Source organism: Salmo salar, chromosome ssa29 (genome assembly GCF_905237065.1).
Source record: "Salmo salar chromosome ssa29, Ssal_v3.1, whole genome shotgun sequence".
Taxonomy (NCBI): Eukaryota; Metazoa; Chordata; class Actinopteri; order Salmoniformes; family Salmonidae; genus Salmo; species Salmo salar.
Window position 1 is genome coordinate 21,900,861 of NC_059470.1, and position 26,914 is coordinate 21,927,774.

The window sequence follows — 26,914 nt, forward strand, 5'->3', positions numbered from 1 at the left end:
GAGACGTTAAATTCTACAAGCCCCTAAAAGGAAGCGATTCCCAAACCATCCATAATAAAGCCATCACCTACAGAGAAATTAACCTTGAGAAGAGTCCCCTAAGCAAGCTGGTCCTGGGGCTCTGTTCACAAACGCAAACAGACCCCACAGAGCCCCAGGATAACAACACAATTGGACCCAACCAAATCATGAGAAAACATAAAGATAATTACTTGACACATTGGAAATAATTTACACAAAAACTGAGCGAACTAGAATGCTATTTGGCCCTAAACAGAGTACACAGTGGCAGAATATCTGACCACTGTGACTGACCCAAACTTAAGGAAATCTTTGATTATGTACAGACTATGAGCATAGCCTTGCTATTGAGAGAGGCCGACGAAGGCAGACCTGGCTCTCAAGAGAAGACAGGCTATGTGCACACTGCCCACAAAATGAGTTGGAAACTGAGCTACACTTCCTAACCTCCTGCCCAATGTATGACCATATTAGAGACACATATTTCCCTCAGATTACACAGACCCACAAAGAATTTGAAAACAAATACAATTTTGATTAACTCCCTTAACAATGGGGGGAAATACCACAGTGTGCAATCACAGCAGCAAGATTTGTGACCTGTGAAAGGGCAACCAGTGAAGGACAAACACCATTGTAAATACAACCTATATTTATGTTGATTTATTTTCCCTTTTGTACTTTAACTATTTGCGCATCATTACAACACTGTATATAGACATAATATGACATTTGAGTGTAATGTTTACTGTACATTTTTTTATCTATTCCACTTGCTGTGGCAATGTAAACATATGTTTCCCATGCCAATAAAGCCCCTTAAATTGAGAGAAGGGGGGGTGAGAGGGATGTGGAGGGAGAGGGATGTGGAGGGAGAGGGAAAGAGAGTCCCTTTCTGTCGTCATTGATTTACTATGTTCCTATATGTTTGCTTTGGCAATGTATGTGGTTACACTTTCCATGCCAATAAAGCCTGTCGAATTTAAGAGAGAGGGAGGGAACAAGATCCCTTATTTCTCAAATTTTGTGATCTGCTCTATCACATTACTACCTGTCCTGTTTTATCCATCCCCCCAGGGGAGGTTTCACATTACTACCTGTCCTGTTTTATCCATCCCCCAGGGGAGGTTTCACATTACTACCTGTCCTGTTTTATCCATCCCCCCAGGGGAGGTTTCACATTACTACCTGTCCTGTTTTATCCATCACCCCAGGGGAGGTTTCACATTACTACCTGTCCTGTTTTATCCATCCCCCCAGGGGAGGTTTCACATTACTACTTGTCCTGTTTTATCCATCCCCCCAGGGGAGGTTTCACATTACTACCTGTCCTGTTTTATCCATCCCCCCAGGGGAGGTTTCACATTACTACCTGTCCTGTTTTATCCATCACCCCAGGGGAGGTTTCACATTACTACCTGTCCTGTTTTATCCATCCCCCCAGGGGAGGTTTCACATTACCACTTGTCCTGTTTTATCCATCCCCCCCAGGGGAGGTTTCACATTACTACCTGTGCTGTTTTATCCATCCCCCCAGGGGAGGTCTCACATTACCACTTGTCCTGTTTTATCCATCCCCCCCAGGGGAGGTTTCACATTACTACTTGTCCTGTTTTATCCATCCCCCAGGGGAGGTTTCACATTACTACCTGTCCTGTTTTATCCATCCCCCCAGGGGAGGTTTCACATTATAACCTGTCCTGTTTTATCCATCCCCCCAGGGGAGGTTTCACATTATACCTGTCCTGTTTTATCCATCCCCCCAGGGGAGGTTTCACATTACTACCTGTCCTGTTTTATCCATCCCCCAGGGGAGGTTTCACATTACACTTGTCCTGTTTTATCCATCCCCCCAGGGAGGTTTCACATTACTACTTGTCCTGTTTTATCCATCCACCCAGGGGAGGTTTCACATTACTACCTGTCCTGTTTTATCCATCCCCCCAGGGGAGGTTTCACATTACTACCTGTCCTGTTTTATCCATCCCCCCAGGGGAGGTTTCACATTACTACCTGTCCTGTTTTATCCATCCCCCAGGGGAGGTTTCACATTACTACTTGTGCTGTTTTATCCATCCCCCCAGGGGAGGTTTCACATTACTACCTGTCCTGTTTTATCCATCCCCCAGGGGAGGTTTCACATTACCACTTGTCCTGTTTTATCCATCACCCCAGGGGAGGTTTCACATTACTACCTGTCCTGTTTTATCCATCCCCCAGGGGAGGTTTCACATTACTACCTGTCCTGTTTTATCCATCCCCCCAGGGGAGGTTTCACATTACTACTTGTGCTGTTTTATCCATCCCCCCAGGGGAGGTTTCACATTACCACGTGTCTTCTGTTTTATCCATCCCCCCAGGGGAGGTTTCACATTACTACTTGTCCTGTTTTATCCATCCCCCCAGGGGAGGTTTCACATTACTACTTGTCCTGTTTTATCCATCCCCCCAGGGGAGGTTTCACATTACTACCTGTCTTCTGTTTTATCCATCCCCCCAGGGGAGGTTTCACATTATTACCTGTTCTGTTTTATCCATCCCCCCAGGGGAGGTTTCACATTACTACGTGTCTCTGTTTTATCCATCCCCCCAGGGGAGGTTTCACATTACTACCTGTTCTGTTTTATCCATCCCCCCAGGGGTGGTTTCACATTCCACTTGTCCTGTTTTATCCATCCCCCCAGGGGAGATTTCACATTACTACCTGTCCTGTTTTGTCCATCCCCCCTCGGAAGGTAACACATTACCACATGTCTTCTCTCATGAGGGTAACCACTTTTTTATATTCATTCACAGAGGAAGAGGGTATTGTCCTCCTAGCGTTTTGTGTGGCGCCGTGTTGTGACAAAGAACGTTTCCTACTCTCCTCATGATTCCTGTGTACGCGGACAGGAAACGTTGTGATGAGGTTACATTGAGACAATGGCAGGCAGGGGCCTCTGGGGGGCCTCCACACCCCTGTGTCCCCACAGAACTCTCTATGTGTCAGTCTATCAGGCATAATGACTGGTGGGGTGTAACCCTGGAGAGTGATACACGAGGGCTGGGCACCGGTGAGACCTCAAGGGCCTAGCCCTCTGAAAACAAGGTTGTTGTTCCAGGGAGAGTTTGTTGCTCAGTCTCCCAGGTCAGAGGCTCCCCCTTCCCCTATCCTCCCTCCTAAGTGCTCCTGTTCCTGCTGAGCTGAATGTGTTTGCGTCAGGTGGCCACAGGCTATCACTAGATAGGCATATACATTCCCTATCTCCCCTTATCTGCTCATCTCCAACCCTCTCTTCCTGCCCTTTCCTATAACTCTGTCATACCTCCCGGGTCCAGGCTCCATCCACAGTGGGAGCCTCCTCAGCAAGTTTCCCTGAGATTTAAGTGACATTTAATCTGTGCAGCTTGGCCTCATTTGTGTAGACCTGCTCCTACTTTATGGGGGAGGCGATAAATAAGGGAGCAGGGAGACAGGTGGAGGCTACAGGGGGAGGAGTGCTGTCGATGCTGGCCTCAGGAGATGGGGCCATGCAGTCCCTTTATCCCTAAATCAGTCACAGAGTGGAGGGGGCAGTACTGGACCACTGCCTGAGGGGAGAGTTTGAGGTAACTGAAAGGATAGTTTGGGAGGATCAATAGTGGTGTTATCGCTGAGTTGAGACTAGCAAGGGAAAACATTATGCAAAGTTAATTAGACCTCATTGGCCTCCTCCCTCACTTCTTTCCTTTCACCGCCTCATTCTGTTTTTTATTCTGTTCATCCTCTCCTCTCCTCTCAAAGTCCCGGGTCACCATTGAGTCCATGCCAACGAGGAGGCTGTGTGTAATTGGTCTAGCGTCACGTGGGGCGCCACACTGAAACGGAGCTGGCAGCGCGGCACAAGGAGCCCTAATTGGTGTCAGCTGAGGTTGCCCGACTGAAACAGTGTTTAGCTTTGTTGCCTCTGCCTCTCTCTCTCTCTCTACCTTCTCTCCCTTTCTGTCTACCTCCCTTTTTTTTCTTTCTCTCGCAACCTGCTCTCTGTCACTCACTCACTCACCAGGTGGTTGGTCTGAGTCGTTGGCTGTGGAATGTTTTCTCACCTTTCATCTCTCTCAAAGCACACAGTCCCACTTCTCTCCCTGCTTTTATAATGACTATGACCATGTTTACAGTCTCTTAGCTATCTCTCTCTGTGTTCTGCTCCAATCGGTTCCTGGCTAAGTAGAACTAGTTCTTCATAGGTGTTTGCTCCTGGCTGACTGCAAGGCCATGTAGAGGTGGTGATTTACACCACCTTGGGGGAAACAATCCAGGGGCGAAAATCTGATATCAACTTTGGAGGGGACAATTACATGAAATTTTCTCAAGAGCAATTCCTGAGGGGGACACCAAAAGTAGTGCTGTAACACATAGCCTACATTGTAATATGGTAAATGTATATTGAGGAACCAAAGAAATAAGGTGTTTGCCGTACTCCTAACTACCGGTACCCAAAACTACACAACTAATCACAACAGCAATACCATTGCCTTTAACAAATCTTAGTTCAGTCACCAGTTTAAGTTGAGAGTGGGGGTATCCATGGCATTTTCCAATTATGTTCCTATTTTACAAGTCAAAAAAATTGAGAACCTTTCATAATGTTGCCAAACAAAGACTCAACAAACTTACCTGAGACTCCCTGTCTCTGCCAGTCTGTCCCTGCATATCTGTCCCCAACTCTGCTGTCTGTGTGCCATCTGTTGCCTGCTCTGCATAATGACATCATTGTGAAACATTTCCATTAGAGTTTCATTTCTTTCTTATGAACATTTTATCAACTAGTCTTTGAGATATTAGGCTACTAGGGTTCTTACTATGCGTTTTGGTGTATTGAAAAATACTCTGATGTCAGTCTTTTATTTTTCTGCCATTTTTCTACCTGGCTGGCTGGCTACACACACACACAGGTTATTTACAGTAGGAGATGGGCTTCTATCATCTTCTATCATTCTATTTGGGCTTCGATCTAAAAGGTAGCTAGCAAATGTGAAACGGATTAAAATGACAAGAGTTGACAGCTGTATGAGTTCACCATTTACACAACATATGCTGCAACCTTTTGTAATTTTAATAGTTTGTTTCATATTGGCTGGCTTCCAACAATAGCTGAATTTGCAAAGCTAGCGAGCACCAATTCAGTTTCAGTGGTGTTTGCTATAATCTTTGCTACCGGGTTAAATAAAGGTGAAATAAAATAAATAAATAAAAGTTCCCTTGCGACAATTTAGCTTTTGCAACGAGACCATTAAATATATTTAAGACAATGGTAGAAGAGAGTGTAGTTCTGTTCAGTTTGGACTTCAGTTTATCGCTAACCTTATCACAGGGACTTTGAAGCACTAACTTACATCATCTGCATGCTGATCTCCATAAGCAAGACCATGGTGCTTGCCTATGGAGCTGTGAGGGGAACGGCACCTCCGTACCTTCAGGCTCTGATCAGGCCCTACACCCAAACAAGGGCACTGCGTTCATCCACCTCTGACCTGCTCGCCTCCCTACCTCTGAGGAAGCACAGTTCCCGCTCAGCCCAGTCAAAACTGTTCGCTGCTCTGGCACCCCAATGGTGGAACAAGCTCCCTCACGACGCCAGGACAGCGGAGTCAATCACCACCTTCCGGAGTCACCTGAAACCCCACCTCTTTAAGGAATACCTGGGATAGGATAAAGTAATCCTTCTAACCCCCCCTTAAAGATTTAGATGCACTATTGTAAAGTGGTTGTTCCACTGGATATTATAAGGTGAATGCACCAATTTGTAAGTCGCTCTGGATAAGAGCGTCTGCTAAATGACTTAAATGTAAATGTAAATGATCTTGGAATAAATTGACGATAGCAAAGATTCCATCTTTGATGACGCAACATAAATGGAATAGGTACTAGCTAGCTTAATAGTTCATATTTGCGCGCTAGCTCTGCATATTCAGCTAGTGTGTGTGCGCGATTGACTGGATTAACCTTACGTCAGTTACGTTCATTGAGTGCCTTTCAGACAGTAGACACGACCCCTCTGTTACCTTGCCAACTAAGGAACTGGCAGTGGATCAAACCATTGTGAGGCAAAGGGTGGGGGGGGTCGCAATCTTTTGAAACTTAAAAAACGCGCTATTAAGTGTCTATAATCAGCACAATTGCTTTCATTGCGTATTATTAATATTATTTAAATTACATAGTTATGTTTCAGTGATATATTGGGGGGGACAAATCATATTTTTCCCATGATGGGGGGGTCGTGTCCCCCCCGTCCCCCCCGGGATTTCCGCCCCTGAAACCATCCTCCTAACCCCTCCCCCAAACCTCCATGCCTCTCCTGGACCAGTGTCAGCCACTAAAGATTGTCTCCCAGCCCAACCTCATTTGAATTCCTCTCAAAAGATTTCTCTCTTTTCCCTGGGAAGCTACGAAGTGGCCAGTTAATAGCCCCACTTCTCTTTCTCTCTCTAAGTATCCTCATTGATTGTTGTGGATTGAATGAAGGAGAGTTAATTGAACACTAAATAGTACTAGAACAACAAAAGTCAGAGAAAAAAACAACCGTAGTCTGGCCACGATGTGATCTGTAAAAACTTTTTTGCTTCGTTTTCAGTTGGTGTCTCAGCAGTTCCATCGCTCGCGGTGAAGCTAAGGCCAGAGGAGATTGTTGCCGATATTAAGCCCGCAGTGAGATCATGGAGACAGTTTTGCCATCAGCATTTTCCAACTCTCCTGAAGGAAAAATAAATGATTATACTCATAATCTGCCAACGCCTTGCTTTTAAGTATGCGGCACTCCAATATGTATTTTTCACTATGATAATCCTGATGGTTGTCCAATAAATTCTGATATTTTAGCTGGGAAGAAGGAATAGATGAGTGGCAGCCATTTTGTCCTGTATTGATGCACATTTCTCTTGATTTTCTTCCAATTCTCAGGACATTTACTAGTGCCCTGGGGGCACCGGGAGAGAAAAATATTTAATTAAGTGGGAGTTGTTTTTCTCAAAATGATATCTAGACGTTGCAGGTAGCCTTGGAGCAGCCATTTGTGCTGGGTTTTGTATTATTTATTGAAGATGCATCGTTCTTCTCCGGTTCCAGCCCCTGAGCTTATGTTTTTCTCTCTTTACTGGCTGGGCCCAGAAAGCAGACACATTTTTCACCCCGGTAATTTGCAGAGAAAATATCAACTTTTGACCTGTTGTCTGGCGGTAAACAGAATTGTGCTTTATCATAGCATTATCATAATAGGCTTTTACTGCAACCGCTGTTTATCGGTTTATGCTGCTTGTTCTATTCAGACATATAGGCATTATTTCCCTCGTTGGCATAATAATACAAAATTACAACATTTCAGTTGCTATTTCTTAGTCTGGATTTTCTTCTGAAGGGCTCAATTAGTTCCTTTACTTTTAGCCTGGTTTAACCAGACTGAATGCAACACTCACCGCATTGCGTTCAGTCTGGTTTAGCCAGGCTATAATGTTCTGTACCTTCACAGAAGGATCTCTTGGTTAGAACTATAATGGGTAAGAACAATGGGAGGCATCTGTCCCAGAGGCACAGTCACCTGGGATACCTGGTGGAGGTAGGGAGGGATAAATCACTGCGGTGACGGCCTCTTAAAGTAATGGCTGCCCTTTAAGGAGGCCCTAAATCTGTGACTTAATGTTCTCCTCAGCTCCTCTTCTTCTCCCAATCTCCCACCTAGCTGCCATCCTCTTCTCTCTTCTTCCTCTTCATCATACTCATCCTCCACTCTCTACTCTTCTTTTCCCCTCCCTCCCTCCCTCCCTCCCTCCCTCCCTCCCTCCCTCCCTCCCTCCCTCCCTCCCTCCCTCCCTCCCTCCCTCCCTCCCTCCCTCCCTCCCTCCCTCAGTCTCTGCCCTGTCTTTGGTTCTGTGCAGGGTTTGTAATTAGCCCTCTTATTTCTCGCCTGCCTCTTCACCATAATTAATATTTTATTACATAGATTTTATCGTTAAATAGCGCTGCGCCAAGAGGGTTCGGGGGGCTTCGGAGAAAGTCAGAAGGGAACTTATTGATACTGGGGAAGTTCTTCTTGTCTGTAATGAGCTATACAGCTCAAAGAGCGGAAGCGACTAGCATGTTCACGGGGACCTGCCCCAATATTCTCAAGCAGTTTATGACCGATCTATTCACCAATGGATGTAGACTAAGCCAGGGGGAAATGTAATTATTGAATATCGAATAGGCAGCCTCCAGTTTGAAGAGCACTCAACCCAACAAACTGTGTTACTTCCAAGACAAACATGTTGTTTCGGGGCTTTACACAGGTGTGGGCCGTCGGGAATTGTGATTGTGGCAAGTGGAGTCAGGACTCTGGAGCTTTCTCGGTTCTTGTTTGAAAGTATTTTTTTCTAGAGATTCTGCTCAGGTGAAAGCAGATGGTTACTTCCTGGAAAGGTCAGAGATCAGCTGAATTTGTTGTACGTTGTCTTTGCACCTCACTCCCCCTTCAGTTCCACTTGACTGTGCATGAGTAACACTCACAATAAACAGCCTTGATGTTAGGTCAGCTAAACGTTATGCTCCATTTAAAAGTGACCAAAACTAAAAGTGATGCAGATGCTGTGCTGTACACTCGAGCAACCCGGTACAAGCTGCACATATATTCCATTATGTTATATTATAAAACATCATGGTTAGTTATAAGGATTGACAAAATGAGATTGTTATGATTGTTGATTTGCTTTTAATTATGATTTGTGGGCTGATGGCTTCAGATATCCTGATTAGCCATAACATTTGATTAAATGAGCAATTTTTTTCACATGAACCTTTTTGGGTTGCATTACCATCTCAATTAAATAAAGGATTATTTTGAGCTAATTACAGCAATTATAGTTTTAATGTTGGAGTGTCACAAAGAGGCCCGGGATCAAATCAGCAATATTCAAACTCCTATTCAATGTTCATATTCAGTGTTCAAACTCATATTCAATGTTCATACTCATTTTCTGTTAACTTATTATGAAAGGTAGTATCTGCTCTTGAATTATCAGAGTACCGATTGTATATCTGTTCACACACCTCAACCTCATTACCAGTGACGCTTGTCCATTTGCCTCAATGCAATGCAAACTCCTCTCTCCCTCTCTACTCTGTCTACAACCAGACTTTGATAAAGGAGAAGTGAGTGAGAAGAGTGTTTTGACCTTTTAGGTGTTTGAATTATTTAAAGGACAAATAGTGGAGGCCAGGGTACTTTCGGAGCTAATTTTTCTTGGTGCTGCTCTTTAGGAGGGAGAAAAAGAGAGGCTGAATCGTTCCCTCTTATTTAGCTGCTTCTGTTCTGCTGTGTTGCGCTCCATTGTGTTCATGGACTAACACACACTGGACTAATATAGAGACCCACCTGGCTCCCTCCCTGCCTGCCTGGGCCTACTTGTCATTTCACCTCCATGTTCATTTGTTCCTTCCCTACCTCCCTGCCAATATCCCAATCTATTGCATTGGGAAAAGGCTTTGGACTTGGGCTTACTTGATCCGTCACCCGCATACTGAAAAAGTACTTTGTCTCCCACCCAATCCTTTTCCAGTTCCTATTAATATTGCCTATTGTCTCTGCTGCTTCCCACGGCTTTCTACCCTGCTCTAATTTCTCACCAGGAAGCCTGGTTCAGGGTTGGATCATGGATGCTGATCTCTCTTCTTATAATAAACTTAATTCCAGGCCTGACACGGAATAGGGGGCTGGTGCGCTAGTAGGAACCTTTTTCATATCATTATAATTTGGTACACACTTACAGCCGACCGCTCATCCCCAGCCAGTGTCGGGTTCAGTCGTCAAATATCCTGGCCGAGAGCAAGCCGGGAACGCTTGCACAGTTCCCCCTTTTATTTCATGCCATTTAAATCCCTCCACATAGATGGGATATTGCCCGCCCGACTGCTATCGCTATAGCGCCCTGTAAATGAGATGGCGGTCTATTTCTCTGGGTTGCTAGGCTGCAGGCTTTACTGAGTTAATTAAAGCTGGGCTGTGTTCGCTAAGTCAGAGAGAGAGGGAGAGAGACCCCCTTGCCAATACTAAAGCGTGTCACCACCTCCGCCAACCCCAGGTGCAAGAGTCTCTCTCATCCCAATGCTAACAGATTTTTGCTTCTATTCAGTACAGTATATTATGGAAACCTATGGAGCATGTTTTGTATAGAATACAAAAGCGCTCATTGCAAGGTTAAACACTACATGATCAAAAGTATGTGGACACGTGCATGTTGAACATCTCATTCCAAAATCATGGGCATTAATATGGAGTTTGTCCCCCCCTTTGCTATAACAGCCTCCACTTTTCTGGGAAGGCTTTCCACTAGATGTTGGAACATTTCTGCAGGGACTTGCTTCCATTCAGCTACAAGAGCATTAGTGAGGTCGGGCACTGATGTTGGGCGATTAGGCCTGGCTCGCAGTCGGCGTTTCAATTCATCCCAAAAGTGTTCGATGGGGGTGAGGTCAGGGCTCTGTGCAGGCCAGTCAAATTCTTCCACACCGATCTCCACAAACTATTTCTGTATGGAACTTGCTTTGTGCACGGGGGCACAAATCAGCCTGATTAACCGGTGTCTGTATGTAACCTCGCTACTTTTATAGCCTCGCTACTGTATATAGCCTGTCTTTTTACTGTTTTATTTCTTTACCTACCTATTGTTCACCTAATACCTTTTTTGCACTATTGGTTAGAGCCTGTAAGTAAGCATTTCACTGTAAGGTCTACACCTGTTCTATTCGGTGCACCTGACAAATAAACTTTGATTTGATTTGTCATACTGAAACAGGAAAGGGCCTTCCCCAAACTGTTACCAGAAGGTTGGAAGCATAGAATTGTCTAGAATGTCATTGTATGCTGTAGCGTTAAGATTTCCCTTCACTGGAACTAAGGGGCCTAGCCCAAACCATGAAAAACAGCCCCAGACCATTATTCGTCCTCCACCAAACTTTACAATTGGCAGTATGCATTCAAGCAGGTAGCGTTGTCCTGGTATCCGCCAAACCCAGATTGTTCCGTCGGACTGCCAGATGGCATGATTCATCACTCCAGAGAATGCGTTTCCACTGCTCTAGAGTCCAATGGTGGCGAGCTTTACACCACTCAAGCTGACGTGTGGCATTGCGCATGGTGATCCCATTTCATGAAGCTCTCGACGAACAGTTCTTGTGCTGACGTTGCTTCCAGAGACTGTTCAGAACTCAGTAGTGAGTGTTGCAACCGTGGACAGACGATTATGTATATGCTACGCGCTTCAGCACTCAGCGGTTCTGTTCTGTGAGCTTGTGTGGCCTACCACTTAGCGGCTGAGCCGTTGTTGCTCCTAGACGTTTCCACTTCACAACAACAGCAATTACAGTTGACCGGGGCAGCTCTAGCAGGGCAGAAATTTGGCGAACTGACTTGTTGGAAATGTGGCATGCTATGGCGGTGCCACGTTAAAATTGACTGAGCTCGTCATGCTTTGTCGTTTTACTTTTAACATTTGCATATGTTTTCTAATAAAAGGGTAGACTGCAGGACTTGAGGTTGCTCGTGAAAGTGTTTTCAGTGGAGAAACACAAACTGCAGCTCATGTAAACTATGCCCTTTGAACTAGTGGAAATGGGATTCTGTCATCGTTAATTAACGTGTTCCGTATTTTTCTCAATCTGGTTCAGTTTGGCAATTTCATTAATACACAATGATGGATTAAAGATACAACCAAGGAAAATCGAAACCTAGCAGGCAGAGATTTCTTTGATCCTTTCAGGTTTGAAAAGATGTGACCTTGACATACAGTATATAATGATGGGCCAGTAACTAAATAAAAACACAAATTAAACTGTGGAGTTAACATTCAGCTAACTGCCAAAATAATGGAAAACACTTGAGTAATGAGGGGTACAAAGTATATTGAAAGCAAGTGCTTCCAAACAGGTGTGGTTTCTGAGTTAAGCCCTTACGGTCATTTATAAAAATTCTGGCCATTATTTTGGCTACCATGGCTATGCCCCCATAGCATGACAATATCCCTATCCACAGGGCAGGAGTGGTCACTGAATGGTTTGATCAGCATGAAAACGATGTAAACCATATGCCTTGGCTGTCTCAGTCACCAGATCTCAACCCAATTGAACACTTATGGGAGATTCTGGAGCGGTGCCTGAGACGACGTTTTCAACCACCATCAACAAAACACCAAATTAGGTAATGTTTTGTGGAAGAATGGTGTCACATCTCTCCAATATATTTCCAGACACTTATAGAATCTATGCCAAGGTGCATTGGAGCTGTTCTGGCTCATGGTGGCCCAACGCCCTATTAAGACACTTTATGTTGGCGTTTCCTTTATCTTTGCACTTACATACTATCCATTATATTGACCAGATACTCCACTCTAACAATGAAAAATGTCTTCAAAAATGGAAGGCAGTTGGGAGGAGGCAAGGACAGGTGGGACCGTTCTAGCCAATGAGGGCAGATACGGTAGTTACCACAGTCACAAAGTCAAAATTGGCTATTTCGTAAAAATTCATGAAAGCAAACATTTTGCTTTTTGGTCTTAATTTAAGGTTAGGCATACGGTTAGCAGTGTAGGTCTAAAATCACATTTTAAGAAGAGAAATTGTAGAAATAGGTGGGAGTTATGACTTTGTGGCTGTGGTAACTAGTGACGACCAGGCACAATTCCGATAGTGTTTTTTCTCAAAGTTGCCAGGATGTCATGTGTTCTACTTGTATTAGTACACTCGTAACAACCTAATCATTAAGAAACTTCTATTCGATCAAATAAGCCACACATAGCAAATAAACCATACAAAAAATGTATTAACCAAATTCGACACTCATTGACCTCCATACAAAAACTCCTTGCTTGGTGAGCGAAATAAACATAAAAACCCAGTTATCTTCTTCTCTGGCGACACTCCATCTTAACTGCTCCTCCACATTTACTGGATTGGTTGAACAGTGCAGAAGAGAACCTCCCCCAACAGTATTATTCTTTTTTTCCTTCTCGTCAAGACCAGTATGTAGGAGATCATTTTCAGGTGATACTTTTACACCTGCTACGTTATGTTACCTGTTAAAATGTAGTCCTTATTTTACAAAGATTCCAAGTCTTATTTTGATGGGGGTTTTTTGGGGGGGGGTTACTGGGAAGCACTTCAATGTTGTTGTTAAAAGGGCTAAATACGTACATTTAATTGATTGATCTTTTTCTCCCTTTCCCCGGCAGTAAGTACCAGGTGGTTGTGGAGGAAGAGCGCCCCCGGCGGGCACGGAGGGTGGCAGAGATCCTGCGCTGCTACCCGGTGCCCATCCATTTCCAGAACGCCACCGTGCTCAACTCCCAGTACTACTTCACGGCCGAGCTGCCCATGGGCGACATCAAAACCCCCGTACCCTTCTGCATCGGAGACAACCGCACCTACAACGGCTACTGGAACGCCCCCCTCCTCCCCCACAAGAGCTACAGCATCTACTACCAGGCTGTCAGCACAGCCAATGGGGTGAGTGCTTGGGGAGATGTTGGGGTGGGGATTGGCTGCTGGGATATGTCCCAGAGACTGCTTATCAATTGCTCGTTCACGCCCCACAACAAGGTTGGATGTCAAACTGATACAATGTCTTTTAACTGATGCTTTTAACAGCTTTACAAAAGCCCGTTTTGAATTCATTTGCACTTATTGTTAATATCTGATATTGAACCCCTTAACCTAAATAGTCCTCATTTTGAAAAGAAAATGGCCTCTTATTTAAAAGCACCTGTAGAAATAGGACATTCACGTCACTGTGGCATTATGGAACCGTCTGATGGATTGCTATTTTTAAGTGCGTTCTTTCTTGGTCATCTACATTTTGTCCCACGCCCTCACAGCCAGGGTTTACATGACCACTCTCATCTGCTGTCACCTACTACTGTAGGAGACGACGTTGCCACCAAAAACCTACATAAAGTCTAACCCACCACTAAAGTTCCATCACTTCCCCATTCACAGCCACTGTGAAAACACCGGTCTGAAACAGACAGCAAAGCAAACTGTACGGGTGCGGAAAATGAAGATCAATGAACAGGCACAACACGACTCTCCTTCAAGGCCTATTTGATAACCAATCCTGCATCATAATGGTCAATAACCCAGTATTCCAACCATCCCGATTACACCCCCCCCCCTAACCGCTATAGTGCACTGTCAGTGGGGGAGTACAGGCCAGCACAGCCAGAGGCCAGACAACCCTTTTATCAATGACCTGCTGCTCAGATAGTAAAAAATTAAAGTACGGCCATTCACAAATGCATTAGACACTTTGGCCTAATTGGAAAAAATGTAACTATCCGCCATATCCCCTTTTAAATGCTAATAAATTAGTCCTAATGAAAAGCCCATCCTTTTTCTTCCTCTCCTCCTCTCTCTTCCTCTCCTCTGCTCTCTTCCTCTCTTCCTCTCCTCTGCTCTCTTCCTCTCCTCTGCTCTCTTCCTCTCCTCCGCTCTCCTCCTCTCCTCCGCTCTCCTCCTCTCTTCCCCTCCTCCGCTCTCTTCCCCTCCTCCGCTCTCCTCCTCTCTTCCCCTCCTCCTCTCTTCCCCTCCTCCGCTCTCTTCCCCTCCTCCGCTCTCTTCCCCTCCTCCTCTCTTCCCCTCCTCCTCTCTTCCCCTCCTCCGCTCTCTTCCCCTCCTCCGCTCTCCTCCTCTCTTCCCCTCCTCCTCTCTTCCCCTCCTCCGCTCTCTTCCCCTCCTCCGCTCTCTTCCCCTCCTCCTCTCTTCCCCTCCTCCTCTCTTCCCCTCCTCCGCTCTCTTCCCCCTCCTCCTCTCTTCCCCTCCTCTGCTCTCTTCCCCTCCTCCGCTCTCTTCCCTCCTCCGCTCTCTTCCTTTCCTCCGCTCTCTTCTCTTCCTCTCCTCTGCTCTCTTCGCTCTCTTCCTCTCCTCTGCTCTCTTCCTCTCCTCTGCTCTCCTCCTCTCCTCCGCTCTCCTCCTCTCTTCCCCTCCTCCGCTCTCTTCCCCTCCTCCGCTCTTCCCTCCTCCTCTCTTCCCTCCTCCGCTCTCTTCCCCTCCTCCGCTCTCTTCCCCTCCTCCGCTCTCTTCCCCTCCTCCGCTCTCTTCCCCTCCTCCGCTCTCTTCCCCTCCTCCTCTCTTCCCCTCCTCCGCTCTCTTCCCCCTCCTCCTCTCTTCCCCTCCTCCTCTCTTCCCTCCTCCGCTCTCTTCCCCTCCTCCGCTCTCTCTTCCTTTCCTCCTCTCTCTTCCTCTCCTCTGCTCTCTTCCTCTCTTCCTCTCCTCTGCTCTCTTCCTCTCCTCTGCTCTCTTCCTCTCCTCCGCTCTCCTCCTCTCCTCCGCTCTCCTCCTCTCTTCCCCTCCTCCGCTCTCTTCCCCTCCTCCGCTCTCCTCCTCTCTTCCCTCCTCCTCTCTTCCCCTCCTCCGCTCTCTTCCCCTCCTCCGCTCTCTTCCCCTCCTCCTCTCTCTTCCCCCTCCTCCTCTCTTCCCCTCCTCCTCTCTTCCCCTCCTCCGCTCTCTTCCACTCCTCCGCTCTCTTCCTTTCCTCCGCTCTCTTCCTCTCCTCCGCTCTCTTCCTCTCCTCTGCTCTCTTCCTCTCTTCCTCTCCTCTGCTCTCTTCCTCTCCTCTGCTCTCTTCCTCTCCTCCGCTCTCCTCCTCTCCTCCGCTCTCCTCCTCTCTTCCCCTCCTCCTCTCTTCCCCTCCTCCGCTCTCTTCCCCTCCTCCGCTCTCTTCCTCTCCTCTGCTCTCTTCCTCTCCTCTGCTCTCTTCCTCTCCTCCGCTCTCCTCCTCTCTTCCCCTCCTCCGCTCTCTTCCCCTCCTCCGCTCTCCTCCTCTCTTCCCCTCCTCCGCTCTCTTCCCCTCCTCCGCTCTCTTCCCCTCCTCCTCTCTTCCCCTCCTCCTCTCTTCCCCTCCTCCGCTCTCTTCCCCTCCTCTGCTCTCTTCCCCTCCTCCGCTCTCTTCCCCTCCTCTGCTCTCTTCCCCTCCTCCGCTCTCTTCCCCTCCTCTGCTCTCTTCCCCTCCTCTGCTCTCTTCCCCTCCTCTGCTCTCTTCCCCTCCTCCGCTCTCTTCCCCTCCTCTGCTCTCTTCCCCTCCTCTGCTCTCTTCCCCTCCTCTGCTCTCTTCCCCTCCTCTGCTCTCTTCCCCTCCTCCGCTCTCTTCCCCTCCTCTGCTCTCTTCCCTCCTCTGCTCTCTTCCCCTCCTCCGCTCTCTTCCCCTCCTCTGCTCTCTTCCCCTCCTCTGCTCTCTTCCCCTCCTCCGCTCTCTTCCCCTCCTCCGCTCTCTTCCCCCTCCTCTGCTCTCTTCCCCTCCTCTGCTCTCTTCCCCTCCTCCGCTCTCTTCCCCTCCTCTGCTCTCTTCCCCTCCTCCGCTCTCTTCCCCTCCTCCGCTCTCTTCCCCTCCTCTGCTCTCTTCCCCTCCTCCGCTCTCTTCCCCTCCTCCGCTCTCTTCCCCTCCTCTGCTCTCTTCCCTCCTCTGCTCTCTTCCCCTCCTCTGCTCTCTTCCCCTCCTCTGCTCTCTTCCCCTCCTCTGCTCTCTTCCCCTCCTCCGCTCTCTTCCCCCTCCTCTGCTCTCTTCCCCTCCTCTGCTCTCTTCCCCTCCTCTGCTCTCTTCCCCTCCTCTGCTCTCTTCCCCTCCTCCGCTCTCTTCCCCTCCTCCGCTCTCTTCCCCTCCTCCTCTCTTCCCCTCCTCCGCTCTCTTCCTCTCCTCCACTTTCCTCCTTTCCTCTGCTCTCAAACTCAGGCCATTAGATAATTCACTGCCTCTAATTGGAGAAAGACTATCCAGGGGGGGTTGGTTGGGTGGGTGGGGGGGGGTGAGACTAGGCTTGTCTCGTCTCGGTGCTCTGGTCTCACCTTCTGGTGGGGGGAGCAGGGATACACACTAACCCCCTAATGGAGGTCTGGGAGAGGAGTGGGATGTTACGCCGTCTGACTCCTACTACTGCTAATAGGGTGCTGTGGGGCAGTAGGGGAGCAGCTAGAGGTACAGCTCTGTGTGTGTGTGAGTCTCTGATAATACACACACATTACAGTTGAATCCTCTGTGTGTGTGTGAGTCTCTGATAATACACACACATTACAGTTGAATCCTCTGTGTGTGTATGAGTCTCTGATAATACACACACATTACAGTTGAATCCTCTGTGTGTGTATGAGTCTCTGATAATACACACACATTACAGTTGAATCCTCTGTGTGTGTATGAGTCTCTGATAATACACACACATTACAGTTGAATCCTCTGTGTGTGTATGAGTCTCTGATAATACACACACATTACAGTTGAATCCTCTGTGTGTGTATGAGTCTCTGATAATACACACACATTACAGTTGAATCCTCTGTGTGTGTATGAGTCTCTGATAATACACACACATTACAGTTGAATCCTCTGTGTGTGTATGAGTCTCTGATAATACACACACATTACAGTTGAATCCTCTGTGTGTGTATGAGTCTCTGATAATACACACACATTACAGTTGAATCCTCTGTGTGTGTATGAGTCTCTGATAATACACACACATTACAGTTGAATCCTCTGTGTGTGTATGAGTCTCTGATAATACACACACATTACAGTTGAATCCTCTGTGTGTGTATGAGTCTCTGATAATACACACACATTACAGTTGAATCCTCTGTGTGTGTATGAGTCTCTGATAATACACACACATTACAGTTGAATCCTCTGTGTGTGTATGAGTCTCTGATAATACACACACATTACAGTTGAATCCTCTGTGTGTGTATGAGTCTCTGATAATACACACACATTACAGTTGAATCCTCTGTGTGTGTATGAGTCTCTGATAATACACACACATTACAGTTGAATCCTCTGTGTGTGTATGAGTCTCTGATAATACACACACATTACAGTTGAATCCTCTGTGTGTGTATGAGTCTCTGATAATACACACACATTACAGTTGAATCCTCTGTGTGTGTATGAGTCTCTGATAATACACACACATTACAGTTGAATCCTCTGTGTGTGTATGAGTCTCTGATAATACACACACATTACAGTTGAATCCTCTGTGTGTGTGTGTGTGTGTGTGTGTGTGTGTGTGTGTGTGTGTGTGTGTGTGTGTGTGTGTGTGTGTGTGTGTGTGTGTGTGTGTGTGTGTGTGTGTGTCTGATAATACACACACATTACAGTTGAATCCTCTGTGTGTGGATGTGTCTCTCTAATAATACACACACATTACAGTTGAAGTGTGTGTGTGTGTGTGTGTGTGTGTATGTGAGTCTGATAATACACACACATTACAGTTGAATCCTCTGTGCTGACATTTTAAACAGGAGACAGTTTCCCCACAAATTGCTGGGGAGGCTAGAGAGGAGATCAGTAGGCCCTGGGTCTCTCTTCTGAGGAGAGAGAGAGAGGTGGAGGGAGAGGGAGAGAGACTGAAAACAACAACATTTCCCATTCCCCTCAGCCCTCTGGCCTCAGTTCAGATCAGAGAAAGGACACCAGGCTCCAAGAGGCAGACTGGCACATTGGAGGGAAAACGGCATTTAATACTGAATTTAGCTGTAAGACCTAACTGAAAATGGAGATGTTCACATTTTGTTAGTTTAAGCCAGATATTCTAATCCTAGATTCTAAGTGATCTGAATCATTCTAACTAAATTACAGCCAGCTATTTCATTTACCTGCTAGTGTCTCATTAAGGGCTGGTGTCATTTGCCATATGGCAGAATCTGGCTCCAATGTCGTCATGCAGCCCTTGTAGACAAGTCTCTTCTTTTCGTCCCCTTGTTGCTCCAGAGCTTTCTCCACTCCCACCTGAGTCCCACACTCACACCATCCTCCTGGTTGTTTTAATTATTCAGCACACTCCACAGTTTAATTTGTCGTCTCCTCAATAATGCAACAAGCCACACAAGAGCATTTTGCTGTCATAAAACACGGGGGGATTTAAGCATAAGCCCCAAGTCACTTTCCTCAACCGCTTGAATATTCATGCAGCGTTGCTTTTCTGTGTTTGTTGCTTCCACGTTTGTAAGACGAGCGAACGCAAAGGCGGGGCGGGTGAGCGTGTTTCAGCAGTTATTAGGTTCCCGGTCACAGCCATACTCTGTCCACCATCAGCCTCCCCCTAATCCACCATCACAGGGTGATTTACTGTACAGCTAGCGCCACTATGGACATTTGAGGTGTGCACACCCACATCTAATGTATACTGTATGTGCATATGTTCCTGTGAATATCTCTGTGTACATACTGTATGTGCCCACTTGTTTGTGAACATGTGTGTATGGAGCCTGAAGGTCGTGCTTGACTCTGGCTATAAACTGTAGAGAACACACAGACATGGTGTAGTTGCAGACTAGTCTCTGACAGCTGGCTGCTAGATGCCAAGCGGAGGTGCTGATCCACAGCCTCTCTCTCCCCTCTCTGTCTCCCCTTTGTTTTACACCCCAGTCTGTCTCAGCAGATTGGAACGAGCACAGCCTGACTGAGGCAGCAGGCCCTACACAGCCCTGACAGCTACATATGTTGCAATTTGTTGTGGCTGAGAACTGATGCCTTTTCCCATTTTTGTCCCTCTCTTTCGCTCTCCTCTCTTTCTTTCTTTTTTTTCTCCCTTCGCAGGAGACCAAAATCGATTGTGTACGAGTGGCCACTAAAGGTAGGACTGGCCCCGTTGCATGAAAGTAATCTACCCACCGTTGATTGAAATGTGTTTCCCCTCTATCACGCACACGCACACACACCTGAACGTTGCCAAGGTTTGTTTTGGCGTGACCACAGGACTATAATGCTGTTGGCAGCTTTTCTTCTTATCGGCTATTCATGCTTTTCAGAGACTAATGTTTGGTCACTCACCTTGCTTCCTCTCTCACTCAATTTGATAGTGTACTTGTGTAAAGTGTTGTTAGGTTCTAATTCTCAGTGTACAAACTCAACAGACACTATGAAAGCTCAAACAAAAGTTTATTCTTCCCAGAAGGTCAATACAGCTGCATTAAACAAAGACAGGGTTTCATCCGTGGTAGTATACATACCCCACTCCTCCTTATCACTACACATTGCATCCTTGTTGCTAGGCTGGGACCTAAGTGATATGGGCCTAAACGGTTCCTCCCCTTGTCAGTACTGCACTCAGCCCCTCCCCAGCTTCCTTATGGCACCCCTCATGTCTCTATTATACCTAATGATTAATAATATAGCTAATGATTAATAATATAACTCATGATTTAATAATGGTTAAAGCTCAGAAATCCAAACCTATCAGTGTTAAGTCATAAGCATTGGGCATTTTCCTATTAACAATGTCCTCTACGCAAAAGCTTAAGTCACATTAAGCACACAATAGTAGCAGATTAAGTTTTAAGTAATATTAATAGATTATGTCTTAAGTAATAACTTAAGTCACTTTTTGTCTTAGACCTTGCATTATTCAGTCAAATACGTTTTTGTTTTCTAACAGAACCAAAAAATGCCCACCAAAATAAATGAAATTACTATTCCACTCTAAAGACTGTAACTTGTCCATTAGTCAGTAGCACACCTACCAGTATGGTTGTTGGCTATACCATGTCTAGTGCTACTAGCCTCCAGGCCATAGGACTGAGCTTTGCTAGCCAAACCACCTCCCCAACACGGGAGATGTCTACCAATCGTAGGAAAGGGAAAACATTTACACTACCTGTCAAAGGTTTTAGAACACCTACACTTTCAAGGGTTTTTCTTTATTTTGACTATTTTCTACAACTTTTGACCGGTAGTGTATATTGGCGGCAGATGGTCAGAGTTCTCATTGCCCCCCCCCGAAACATTAGCATATTAGATTCCAGTGGTGCTACTTAGCAAGCCGCACCATCCACTTCTCTAGCACTAGCCAGGCGTTGGTTCGCCGCTGCTCTGCAATGTAATTGTGTACAGATGGTAGATAATCTATTTGTCTTACTACATGCCATCTCTCTCTCACGGTGCCAAGACTGGGCTATAATGCTATATGCTAATGAGCGCTATCTCCTGTGTTGTTTCCAACACTTTTTTAGCTGCGGACGCTAAATAAGTTCGAATCCCCCCTTTTCACATCATAGACTGTTTTGATACTTTTTTTGTTGTTCTTTGCTATCGTTTATGGCTTTTAATTTGTTTTTATTGGACCTAAACATTGTCACTTTAAGAGCATCAGCTAATAGGTTCTCTGACTCTTGGGGTACCTGCCAGTCATAGTGGTGGCAGCCAATCAGATCCCCCGAGGGGGTTTTTGGTGCGGGACTAACTGCCCGTACAGATGGCCATAAGCATGACAGTGAACAAAATATTGAGGCGATTAGCGGCTCATAGCTCCCTCAGGTTTGTATGAAATGCCTGTGTTAGTTCCCTCATGGTGTTCACGAGCACACAACACAAACAAGTCATCAACCAAGCTTCTGCGATGATTACTAATGTATAGAAACATAACCGTTACTTAACAAATGCCAAGTTTGTGAACGATACAGTATGTCATTTTCTGTTCCTCCCTGTGAGAGGTCTCTCTCTCTCTCTCTCTCTCTCGGAGTCTCTTGGCTTCAGCCCTTTCCTCTTCTTCTTCTCTCTCTTCCTGCATGTTGGCCTGGAACAACTTCTTCTTTTGCCTTAGCTGCCATAATCGTGACTCAGCTCACCACTCCCTACATACGCATCGCCCCCGCGGCTGGCGACAACCAACTAACAGGTCAGACCGCCACTACTACTGCCCAGCTCTCTCCTGTGTGTGTGTGTGTGTGTGTGTGTGTGTGTGTGTGTGTGTGTGTGTGTGTGTGTGTGTGTGTGTGTGTGTGTGTGTGTGTGTGTGTGTGTGTGTGTGTGTGTGTGTCAGGAGCCATTACCTTTTGTGTTCGATTTATAGTGTCTTTTGTTTGTGCCTTATAACTTTTTATAGCCGCTATATCTGTTTTTGTTACATTGTGTAGCGTGTGTCTGTTTAAGTGTTAAAAAACAGGATGTGCAGTGACATGTTGTTTGAGAGACCGTCAATGGTTAACTAGGTTACCAGATATCTTGATTTCCACCATAGAGTTGACTTAATATTCATACCCGCCATTCGGTCAGTATTCATCGTATTCGTATCCTACAGATAGTGTTACAAGGAGTTTGGTACCTGGAACACCTGGTTGTGTTGCAAAAACATAGAATTACATTTTCATTCAAGGGTGATGTACGAGTTGTGCGGGGGGGAAAAATATCAATATGGGCCTTGGGAAGCGAGCAATAAGCAGAGAAGCTGCACACTGGCGCCACAAAGCCGTCCTGCTTAACCTGCTGTCAGAAAATTACATTTCAATATTTACCAGGCAGCTGCAGCATCAAAGGAAAGATGAAAACTTTCCGCCTTCTGTTTATACAAGAAGTCATACGATTCCCCCCAGTCACACAGTCAGACACTGTGAAATGCAAAATGGTTTCCTGTAAAATATTTAACCATTAGATGTTTTTGGCTTGTAAAGCATCACAGGGAATGAACAGGACTTTTGAGGGGCAGAAAGGGGAATATTCGGAGGACACAATGTCAAAAGTACTGATGGAAAAGACATTGTTCCAATATGCAACACCGTTTGACACTTACAATTTTCAGTTTCCACCAAAAGTTCAGATACTCAACCAACAACTACAGTTAACATGAATTAGGGCTGTCATGGTGCCAGAATCGCAATACTATGATACCTGGTTCTCCCTGGCAAAAATGTCAACACAAAGCAGACTGAACTCCTTTAAAAACCTACCGTATGTAAAAAAAAAATGGTGTGCTATAGCTCTGGGTGACAATATAAGGCTGGTCGTTTCCAACACTAGGACGATACTCTTATCGTGACAACCCTATGGTATTTATAATGACTTATTAAAGCGTGAGTCAGATACAGCTCATTTCAGTACAGGCTGGATGGACAGCAAAATCAACAACATCGGTTTGGTTTCTAGATAGCAGTGACCTGGCGGTGGTTGTTGACTATAATGTGTTTTATTTACAGTGTCCTGGGGACTTGTTGAGCTGAAAACAGTGGAGGCCGCTGTGTGTTGTTAACCAGCTGTTGCAATGTTTCAGGCACTGACGTTGACGTTCCCTCCTACACAGAGCTACCGAGACCACACTATCCCCCAAAGCACCTCGCTTAGTTTGAGTTTGACATGAAACGGCCACACTGAAAGCCCCAAAGCCCTGCTCCTTTCTTCAAAGCTGGAGATATCTGCCGTTTAAAGTTTTAAACTTAAAAAGAACCCGTGTTTTCTGCCTCTCTAGGCATTCTGTTTTCTAATGACCCATAAACAGATGTCAAGGAGAGAATTTGGGAAAGTAGAAAAGTTTTGAGTGAAAGTTAATAGTTGAAAAGTCCAACACAGCTGGAGATGTTTTTACGTTTCCCGAACACAAACTGGAGATGCAAGGGTGTCAATCTGACCTTGACTGTTCTGTCTTTTAGTTATTTAAAACCTCTGTTCTCATGTAAACGACTGTTTTCTATCTTTTTGCACACACAAGGTCTACCTTAAAGTGAGTGTACAAAACATTAGGAACCCCTGCTCTTTACATGACATAGACTGACCAGATGAGTCCAGGTGAAAGCTATGATCCCTTATTGATGTGACTTGTTAAATCCATTTCAGTGTCGATGAAGAGGAGACAGGTTAAATAAGGATTTTTAAGCCTTGAGACGTCCACCTTATTGCTTTCCTTGAAGGTTTTTCCCTCACCACCTAAATCCTTCAGTAGATCTCTGGATATCCAGCTAAAAAGGCATCTTCGGTTTTATCTAGTGGTATTGACAGTATATGGAATAACAGATTAATTGGTAGCAGACATTTGCATTCTAAGAGACTGCCTGCCTGGTATGTGAATGCTCATGACTGTCTGTCCCCCTCTGGACTCAACATCTCATTCAAGGTGATGGTCAAGTCCACCTAGGTGTAGAACCTCGAGGGCGGCTAACCTTAGGACTCCAGAGCACGTGTCAAACTCGTTCCACGAAGGGCCGAGTGTCTGTGGGTTGTCGCTCCTCCCTTGTACTTGATTGAGGAATTAAGGTCACTGATCAGTAAGGAACTCCCCTCCCCTGCTGGTCTTAATTGAAAGGCAAAACAAAAACCTGCAGACACTAGGCCCTCCGTGGAATGAGTTTGACACCCCCTTCTCAAGAGAGTGATCTGTGTGTTACACATACACTCACAGACCGCTGAATGGTCACCCCCTCTCTTCTAGGCCCTCTGTCCTCTAGGCCCGCCCTCTCCTCTCTCTTCTAGGCCCTCTGTCCTCTAGGCCCGCCCTCTCCTCTCTCTCCTAGGCCCTCTGTCCTCCAGGCCCGCCCTCTCCTCTCTCTCCTAGGCCCTCTGTCCTCTAGGCCCGCCCTCTCCTCTCTCTCCTAGGCCCTCTGTCCTCTAGGCCCGCCCTCTCCTCTCTCTCCTAGGCCCTCTGTCCTCTAGGCCCGCCCTCTCCTCTCTCTCCTAGGCCCTCTGTCCTCTAGGCCCGCCCTCTCCTCTCTCTCCTAGGCCCTCTGTCCTCCAGGCCCGCCCTCTCCTCTCTCTCCTAGGCCCTCTGTCCTCTAGGCCCGCCCTCTCCTCTCTCTCCTAGGCCCTCTGTCCTCTAGGCCCGCCCTCTCCTCTCTCTCCTAGGCCCTCTGTCCTCCAGGCCCGCCCTCTCCTCTCTCCCCTCACTTCACCCAGACTCACCCTTTGGAGTAAAACACGAATTCCCACTGCGGAATGAGACCCCCGCTTGCCGGCCTCCCTATCCGTCACTGCGGTAACAACGATAGCCGCACGAGCTGCGAGTGATGGATGTTGTCACCCTTTGATTGAAAAAGTGGCGCTGGCAGGGAGGAATAGATTCGGGGGCCGGGGCGAATTGGAACGGCGTGTCCCGACTATTTTTCATCCCGAACTCATTTAGCGCGGGGAAATGGATATTTCATCAGGCCGCGGGTTGACGTTCCATCACATTATACAGTAAACAGGAGAGCAGGAGGCTCCTTCTATCTTTCTGTCTCCCTCCATCTCTTTCTCTCCCACCTCTCTCCTCTCTCTAGCTCTCTCTCTCTCTCTCTCTCTCTCTTCTCTCTCTTTCTCGCTCTCTCTGCTTCCTCTCCTTCTCTCTCTCCCTCTCTTAGAGGAGGGGAAGGCCCCAATACTTGTATTACACAGTGGCTCTGCTGCGAGAGGCCTGGTTATCTGATTGGAGCAGATATTAAATGACCTGGCCATCGGTGTGATCACCCGTCACTTCCTACTTTGGGAATACATTTCTCCCTAGGAAGTAGTCCCCCTCTCCCTTTTCTTGTCTGTGCACCGCCACTCACCGTACCACAGTAGACGACTCCAATTTGAATATCCAAAGGCAAGAGAGGCAACGTGCATATTGTGTCGCCCAAAGACAATAGGTGTGTAAAAAGGCACTGTTAATTAGTTCATCAGGCACTCTCAGGTGCAGGAGCTGAGGCGAGGGCAAATGACTGCTTCTTTTAGGGATGGGGGGGGGGGGGGGGGATGGAGGGAAATAAGGTAGTGCGTACGCAGGTCATCCCAGGAGGGAGGCTGGAGGACAGACAGGGAGTGCACGGCTAAAGTGTAGAGCAGCTGTGGAAGCCTGAGAGAAGATGCAGCCACATACAGGCCCTGCAATAGGAGAGCTGTGTAAATGTCACTGTCGTCACTCTAAAAACACTTTCTACGTTACATGACAATACATTTAACATGGAAAGAGCCCAGCTCAGCATGTTATGAAGTCTAATACAGTAAGGCGTCAGTAGTGCACACATTCTTTTGCCATCTGGAAAAAGGGTTGTTGTATGAATTCAAATTGTTCTCGTTTCAAGCCTTTCCCTGTAGTCTAACATAGCAATGCTCCACTGGCAACGGGTGTGGTCTTAAGTACTTGATGAGAATGAAGTGTGTGGTAAATGTTGTGACAACCATGATGATAATGATGACATGGATCCAAAATGGCCACATGGTAACCGTTGTTGCCCATATTCTTTGACCACCAGGCACTGCGACCAGGAAGCCTGACGCGGTGGAGCCGGAGAAGCAGACGGATCACACGGTAAAGATCGCTGGAGTCATCGCCGGTGTCTTGCTCTTCGTCATCATCTTCCTCGGTGTGGTGCTGGTCATGAAGAAAAGGTAAGAGACTATCAAGGTCCACTCAATAAATACATTGACTGTATGGAATGACCGTTTGAAGGCTTCCGTTCCCTCATAGCTGGCCCCTGAGGTCTAGCATTTAAGGCATAGCTCAGTGAGGCCCTTTATCTACTTCCCCAGTCAGATGAACTTGTGGATACCATTTTTATGTATCTACGTACAGTTTGAAGTGTTAGCTCAATTGCTAACTAGTGTTAGTGCAATGACTGGAAATCTATGGAAACAGCTAGCATAGCACAAGTTCATCTGACTCTGGGGAAGTAGATAAAGGGCCAAAATCATGAAGTATCCCTTTAAGCTGTGGCTTTGGGGGAGTTGTGTGCTTAGTGTAATTACATGATAGGCCAAATCAAATTAATTCCCTCTGATTGTCCTTTCACCTTCAAAACCCACTGCATCGTCAACGTCAAGGCTAAATAATTGATTTGATGACACTGATAAGCGCCATTAAACTGTTTATGGCACTGGTATATGGTGTGCATTGAAATATTCATCTTCCCCCCTCCACGCCGATACCGCCCTCCACTCAAACAAATGTCACTGTATTAATGACCCCGGTAATGGGAATAGGAAAATATTTGGAGCTTGTCTTGTGGAGGGAAAAACTAGCAAAGATAAAAGGGAATAATTTATGAAAGCGCTTCATTATTATTATTTTTCAAAGAGCCAGAGATGCCTGCGGCTGTGTTGCTGCAGGCTAGTTTACATTAGCCCTAGTCCAATGCCAAAGGGAGAGAGGGAAAGACAGCATCCCCAGGAACTAGCGCCGAGCAAATAGCCAAACTGCCTCC

At 46.5% G+C, this 26,914-nt stretch overlaps 1 protein-coding gene across 12 annotated transcripts in view; it reads left to right on the plus strand.

The window, feature by feature from the left end:
• ptprma (protein tyrosine phosphatase receptor type Ma) overlaps positions 1-26,914 on the plus strand; it is a 299,714-nt gene that overhangs the window by 183,128 nt on the left and 89,672 nt on the right. For 9 of the 12 annotated variants that reach the window (XM_045710832.1, XM_045710833.1, XM_045710834.1 and 6 more), the window contains exons 12-15: positions 13,234-13,507; positions 19,590-19,626; positions 21,592-21,666; positions 25,967-26,102. In XM_045710832.1, the coding sequence (XP_045566788.1) occupies positions 13,234-13,507; positions 19,590-19,626; positions 21,592-21,666; positions 25,967-26,102 (522 nt within the window). The remainder of the gene's footprint in view (positions 1-13,233; positions 13,508-19,589; positions 19,627-21,591; positions 21,667-25,966; positions 26,103-26,914) is intronic. The other 3 variants (XM_045710839.1, XM_045710840.1, XM_045710842.1) reach the window with 1 other exon arrangement.